General features: G+C 44.1%; 2 protein-coding genes across 2 annotated transcripts; both read right to left on the bottom strand.

The window, feature by feature from the left end:
- Positions 1-14: 14 nt before the first annotated feature.
- Positions 15-2,298, bottom strand: LOC119362871 (29 kDa ribonucleoprotein A, chloroplastic-like). The gene is made up of 4 exons (XM_037628143.1): positions 1,876-2,298; positions 1,083-1,184; positions 442-756; positions 15-342 (listed from the first exon to the last, which is right to left on the bottom strand). The coding sequence occupies exons 1-4, from the start codon at positions 2,224-2,226 to the stop codon at positions 274-276; spliced, it is 837 nt and encodes a 278-aa protein (XP_037484040.1). The 5' UTR covers positions 2,227-2,298; the 3' UTR covers positions 15-273.
- A 491-nt stretch (positions 2,299-2,789) lies between these two features.
- On the bottom strand, positions 2,790-6,723 carry LOC119362872 (exosome complex component RRP41-like). The gene is made up of 7 exons (XM_037628144.1): positions 6,455-6,723; positions 5,253-5,331; positions 4,355-4,457; positions 4,132-4,252; positions 3,590-3,678; positions 3,347-3,496; positions 2,790-3,211 (listed from the first exon to the last, which is right to left on the bottom strand). Exons 1-7 carry the CDS (start codon positions 6,609-6,611, stop codon positions 3,122-3,124), a joined length of 789 nt encoding a protein of 262 aa, XP_037484041.1. The 5' UTR covers positions 6,612-6,723; the 3' UTR covers positions 2,790-3,121.
- Between the last annotated feature and the right edge of the window lie 381 nt (positions 6,724-7,104).

Genomic DNA, 7,104 nt, shown 5'->3' on the forward strand with positions numbered 1-7,104 from the left:
GGTAGAGAGAGCCATACACAGCATCAACAAACATTCAAAAGGGTTTTTAATGGTATCGTACATCATCTCTGCTGCTAAGCATATAGAATGACTTTGACAAAATTTCTACTTTTTTCTATCAAGAGGCGCAACGAGTTGCACGGCTGACAAAAATCTTCCGGTATACAAATTCACTTCCCAGTCTCTCTCATCAACCGCGAGAAAATAGTAGTAGAAACTACAAACTAACACTTACGCAACACATGATTAATCTCTAACCAGCGTCAGGACATCTTAAAACCGCCTTTGCTCCCTCGGCTTCGACTCTGCGACGGTAACCCGGATCTGCCTGCCATCGAGGTCCTACAGAACAAGACCATGCGCTCAATTAGCATAGCTATTCAGAAAACATCGAATTATTCAAACTTGACACTATGAACACAGTAATATACGAGAACTTACCACGCCATCGAGGTTTGAGATCGCATTGTTGACCTCGTCAGCAGAGCCATAGGTGACGAAACCGAAACCCCTCGACCTGCCGCTGTCACGGTCATAGATGACCTTGGCATCAAGCACCTTTCCTTGTTCGCTGAACAGGTTCTCGAGCGTTGAGTTGTCGACGCCCCAGGATAGGTTTCCGACGTAGAGCTTGTTGGCTGAATCAAAGCTGCCGCCGCCGCCACCACCACCCATGGTCCTCGGTGTTCTGGGTGCGAATTCATCTCTGGGTGGTGGTGGTCCAGAGTTAACCCTGAGAGGTCTTCCTTGGAACGTCTAATTTGAGAGATAAAATCAATTAGTCAACAGTCTAATACTCCAACAACTGCACTACATATACAGAAAAACAAATAGTCCCAACAATCAGCAAAGTTCGCACTACAATGCTTAATTATGCTGGAAATCAGATTTCATGTTTGTATCAGTAAGCTGAACATATATGAGCATCATTGCTACATAACACTACATGAAAAACAAACACCCAACAATGTATAGAGAACTAACTTTTTCACAGCAGCTTATAAAATTTATACACAGATAGTCATTTAAACCCATGTAATGTACCAAGATAAGGTGGTTTAAAACAGATGAAGTCTGCTTACATAGCCATTGAATTGCTCGACGGCGGCAGCAACTTCCTCAGCTGAACCCATTGTGACGAATCCAAATCCACGGCTCCGTCCGGTCATTCTATCGTATACAACCTGCAAGAAATGAGATACTATATCATTCTGAAAAAATAAACTATCCCAGGCTTAGCGCGCAGCTCTGCTACAGTTGAGCATTGATTTGCTGTAGTAATTTACTGAAGCAATTTGAACTTAGTTCAAGCCAAGACCATTTTACAACATCTTATCTTATCCTGAAGAACAACAACCTATACTAGTATAACAACTCCACGTCCATGTGCAGCTCTGCTGCAATGGAGCATTCATTTGCTGTACTGATTTACTGAGCCAATTCGACCTAGTTCAAGCCAAGACCATTTTACAACATCTTATCTTATCCTGAAGAGAAACAGCCTATACTGGTATAATAACTCCACGTCCATGCACAGCTCTGTTACAATTGAGCATTCATTTGTTGTAGTGATTTACGAGGCCCCTGAAGCTCTGAACCAATTCGAACTCACTCTATGCTGAGACAATTTACAGTATCTTATCTTATCCTTAATAATAAAGAAATAATCTATACAGCAACAATTCAACATCCATCGGGTAACCTGACACTACCCTGAAACAGAATGTCCTGACTCTGAAGTCTCTACCCTAACCATGCATTGCCGAGCAGAATTTTACCAATTTTTTTAGGAAATTAGAGTGTTTAACTTTAGCCCATTACAACTTGCGCCAAACCAACTGTTAGTTAACACGACCAGAGAGTACCAAATTATACCTCGACCATCTCGACGGAGCCAGCCTGCTCGAAGAGCCCGGCGAGCTGCGCGCTGTCGACGGTGAAGGGGAGGTTGCCGACGAAGACCTTGAGGTCCTCGGAGTACTCGGCCTCGGAGTCGCCACCGCCCTCGCCCTCGCTCTGCTCCTCCTCGGCGTCCTCCGTCCCGAACTCGGACGACACGGCCACGGCCACGGGCAGCAGGAGCCGCCTCCGCGGCGCCAGCAGCGCCGACACGGCGCGCAGCGGGCCGCAGGCGAAGGAGGCGGCCGAGGCGGCGGCGGGCCTGGCGGCGGAGGGGAGCGGGATGAAGTGGTGCGAGAGCGCGGTGGAGAAGAGGGTGGCCGCCATTGCAGAGGGGGATAAGACTCGCAGGGGATAAGGTTCTGCCGCTGGGGTTTGGAGGCGAAGGGAAAGGGGTGAGTGTGGGAGTGGACTGTGGAGGGGGTTTTATAGTGTACAGGGCGGATGGATGGACGGCCAGCCGATGAGCCACACCAACGGCTGGATATTTGCCTCGCGGAGATATTTTTCTGGGGCTAGGATGAGAGGGGGTGTGGCCCCACTAGCAGTGTGAGAGGCCAGCCAAATGTTTAGCTGGAAACTAGCTGTGTTGTTTTGTTGGAATTGGATGGGATAATGCACTATCATCAGGATTTTTTTTGCGTCTTCATGATAATGCACTAGCAAGCATCGTTAGCACAGATATTCTTGTTGAAAATGTTTCTTTTCGAGGCATTCTTGCTGAAGATAAAGCCCACCGCAACTGGAAGTGAAGTGGTAAACAGAAGGGGAAAAAAAGAGGAACTGAGTAATAAATTACTCAAGGTAAACACAAAATTTTGGGGGAATTAGCTTGTTGAAAGTGGTAAAAACAAGCTGCTCGTACCAGCCGAAACAACAACGAGATGAGATACTACATAGCAGCAGCACAGAATTATATAGCATCCCAGTCCCAGGCTGTCAGCCCAAAATACAAAGCAATAGCTTTGACATCATAAACAATCCATAGAATGATACAAAGTTCCGAAAGGTCTCAAGGTTTCGAATGCATACTGCAAGACATGGCTAGCACACCTACAAGATTTTCTCTCGGCTAAACGATCCGCTCTTTTGCCAAAAGAAACAATCACCACAGCCATGTACATTGTGCTCCTCCAAACATCAGCCCTGTCCTCCTTCCCTACAAAACCTCTACAGCTAAGGATATCTGTTGCGAATCTGAAAACATGTGTCTGCTCAAATGTCATTCGCTCGCCAAGCTCGCGGGGTCTTTCAAGCGCTCCCGCAATATCTCGCAGAGCTTACTGCAAGCATCCATACAGAGCTCTACTGCCTGTTGATGATCAAAGACAAAGAAGTTAGTATGATTGTTGTTGCTTTGGCATTACTATATATGAGAGTCAAGAAATTATAATCGAAACATCAAGAAATTGTGTATCTCAGATAATGCAGTAGATAGATAACACACATTGGTGATTTTGCCATCAGTCCACTCCCCAGTCAGCGTAAGTTGTGTAATCTCCTTGCGGGCCGGCATGTAAGATACCATGAGGCCTCCGTCTTGCCATGCCTCCTCGTCTGAGGTTGGATCGATGATAACGTTCTTCCCTAAACAGGACTGGCAGATCGAAGTTGAAACTGATCAGCTTCCAGTTTAAATATCCCTCGGCAGAAGTACATGTGTCATAAAGCAGAGAGTGTGAGGGCATACCACGGATACTGATGTAACAAGGTCATACATCATAATCCCAGCATCTGCCAGTGCAAGACTAGCGCAAGATATTATAATGGGAAGATCGCCTGAAATAAAAGAGAGTGGTAAGGATGACAGTAGCTTCTTCTTTTTATCAGAAAGTATGGTACCGCGGAAAGAAATGGTGGGGGATAAAGGCTTCTGTCAAATAATGGATAGAGATACAAAATGTATCGACAAATGTGATGAAATGCAGACTCAAAAGTAATAACTCATTACTTACCTACCTGAATATGTTCACTTTTCCTCAAATTAGTAATGACTACGAGAAAACAGCACGTTCATACTATGAACTTGTGAGTAATATAACTCAGCTTTAACTTATATTACAAGACCAAGAACATACTGCGTCAGTGACACTAAGATGAGTGAGAATATGAACACAATTTCTGAATAAGCACTGGAAAAATAATTTAGGAGCATTTCCAAGTAGAAAGATGCAATATGTAACTAGTGTAATATACTGAAAACCAAAAGCAAAGCCATGAATAGTATCATACTGCCACCAGACTCAAGAACCAACGCAAAAACATCAACAGTTGTCTTCGGAAAAGTATGTAGCATTACTGCGCCTTCCAGGGCTTTGTGAAGCATTCCAGAGTACTCCTTGTTTTCCAGCCCCTGAAACGAAGATGCATGCTATCAATCTTTACTTTCAAATATATGTGATTGACTAAGAATATTCTCCAAATAGAACCGATGAGAGCTAATTAAACAGCATACCTGTCCACGTATACCAGTGGCGAATGTTGTATAGCTCACACTGCAATTGAGCCTACCAGTGTCACTGTACAGCATTGCTTTCTTGCTCTCCCTTGGGCCAAACCTGCAAAGATGATAAATAAATAAGCATGACTGACCAACATAGTTTTAAATAGCAGGATATGCCTCTTAGCGGCGGACCTCTTCTAAACGCTATAGCATGCTATAACAATGCTATAGCACGCTATTTAAAGTGTGTGTTCATGTGTTTAGACCAGTGTCCCTTAGCACGGGACCTCTTCTAAACACTATAGCGTGCTATAGCACGCTATTTAAAACCATGCTGACCAATCAATCAATAAGATAAATCCAACAAGACTGCACAATCTAATACATCGAATTGACTACAAAGCTAGGAAGCGCATGTTGAAGCTAAAGGACTTCAAAGTTCAAGATATCTTTGTGAATTTGAGATTTTGGCTATTGAGAAAGATTTAGCTAGTCAAAACTCTGAAGTGATAACTGATGAGAGCACAAGATCATAAAATACTTGCATGTCTTTGCACGCTCAGAATGATAGGAAATAAATGGATTCAAGATGAACATGCAATGTTCTCCGTTGCTTAGCAAAGTATAAGCATTTTCGAGTCCAAACAAAGAACTTGTAAATATATATCAGTTGACCTTAACTTGGTGATATTTTATTCCATCAACACTCAGATAACTACTTAAATTGTCAATCTGGAATAACCTCCAAGGATGAATTTGGCATATCTCTAAATTTATATTGAAATAGAAAACTGAAGTAACGGAAGATATATTTTTTTCTAGAATAAAATATAAGACATTTCTTTCACACTTGCAATCAAAACCATACAACATACATACAATGAGAAAAGAAAAATGCTGTTAAACTTACACTGACACAATGACCTTTGTCTTCCCAAATTCTGCATAAGCAGACCCTGATGCAGCAGTAGTTGGCCCTGTTTGCATAACTGCAACATACAATTAAATCAAAAATGACTTAGAATTGAAGATACAAACGCAGTTTCGACTCAGTTTATAGAACAATAAGCAATATTTTCTGGTCAAGGTTAAGAGAAGAGAGAGGGAGAGGTTGTGAAGCAAACTTTCAGATAATATATCAAAGAAATGTGTGCAAGCATGTTATATATCATAATAATACACAGACACAAAATTGTATTCAGCCCTGAAAATTGTACGGTGTTTTACTACAAGCAAACTGGTTTAGCATATATCTACAAATCACCAGGTTTTGAACATTTTATAACTAAAATCAAGCATTGAGAAAACTGGCACAAGGCTAAGCAATAAATCCGTCATGTTCAACACTTTGCAAGTTGAATCCATGCATGCTTTTCGTTCAAAGCAGAAAAGCACAACATCAGTGTAAGGTGAGTGAAGGCTAGAAAAGCCAGCAGGACACATCTAGAATGCTGTAGAAAATCATCATCTAGGGCAAATTGTCTTACACCTTCAGTATTCCCCAAGAGCAATAGCATTATAGCATCATCTGCAGAAGCAGATAGCAGAGTACAGATTCTCCGAAGGAACACCGTTGAACATAACATATAACCCTTTGGCTGGATACTAGAGAATCACCACGAAAGCATGAAATCCAGGACTTCCATCATCTAAACAACTGAAAGTGCAAGTGGCTCATAGTCATCCAATTCAAATTAACAAAGCATCTGTCAAGCACCTCAGGAAAAAATAACCATTCAGAACATCGATGCCAAAAAAGTTTAGCCTGAATAAATCACTACACCCACAAGGAAGGCCAGACGGCAAGCCATGTCAAGCAACATGTCTGTCAAGAGATACGGCAGCATACATGACACAGGACACACAACAAAACGACGTAGTCATACAGGCATTCCACAGTACAAATCCTAAAAGACCGCAGAACCCAAAGAATTGGATATCAGCGTTGCATCAGGCATGCGCTCACTGTTCAGGCATAATGTCGAACACTACAGGTGCTGGCCAAGCAAAGGGACAGGCGCTCAACAGAGATTGTTGAGCACGAAGCAGAGCATTATACAGAGGTATGCACACACGGAATAACATAGAGAGATGCAGGAGTGAGGAAGTTACATGCGGGGCGGCAGTCGTGCAAGGAGCGGCCGTCGGCCCGGGGCCAATCGGCATCCTCGGCGAGGTGGCGCCGCAGCTCCTCCCTCCTCTCCCGGCGCTTGCTCCCAGCCTCCGCGGCCGGGGAGTACGTGTCCGCAGCTGCTGCCGCCGCCGACATGGCCGGAAAGTTTGTCTGCGGGTTTGCGTCGCCGGGCGCGCGCTCGAGCAGTGCTAAAACCCTAGGGCTTGTCTGTGCTGTTACGGCGAGAGTGGAGGGATGAGGTCGCTGCTTTTAGATTCGTATAAACTGAAAGCATACAACTCGGCTCCGGTTCGACCCAGTCGATTACCAGTGGAACCGGCGACCGGCCAGGGCCCCCGGACCTCGGGCCTCGACCCAGTTTTTTCTTGTTTTTTTCTTTTAGATTTAGGCCCTGTTCGGAAACCCACCCGCTCCAGGAATCTCGGAAGCGAGGAAAATGCAGCTCCCTGATTTCCAACTACAGCTCCGCCCGCTCCAGGAGCTGAGTTGCGGAGTGGAGCGATTCCGAACAATGCCTTAGAAAACTATCGATCTATTTTTCTCAAATACGCACAAGTGTGCATACTACTAATATATTAAAGAAGAAAGAAGGTGAGAACCCCTTCACGTTAGGTGTTACACAGTGTTA

Source organism: Triticum dicoccoides, chromosome 2B, assembly GCF_002162155.2.
Source record: "Triticum dicoccoides isolate Atlit2015 ecotype Zavitan chromosome 2B, WEW_v2.0, whole genome shotgun sequence".
NCBI classification, from domain to species: Eukaryota; Viridiplantae; Streptophyta; class Magnoliopsida; order Poales; family Poaceae; genus Triticum; species Triticum dicoccoides.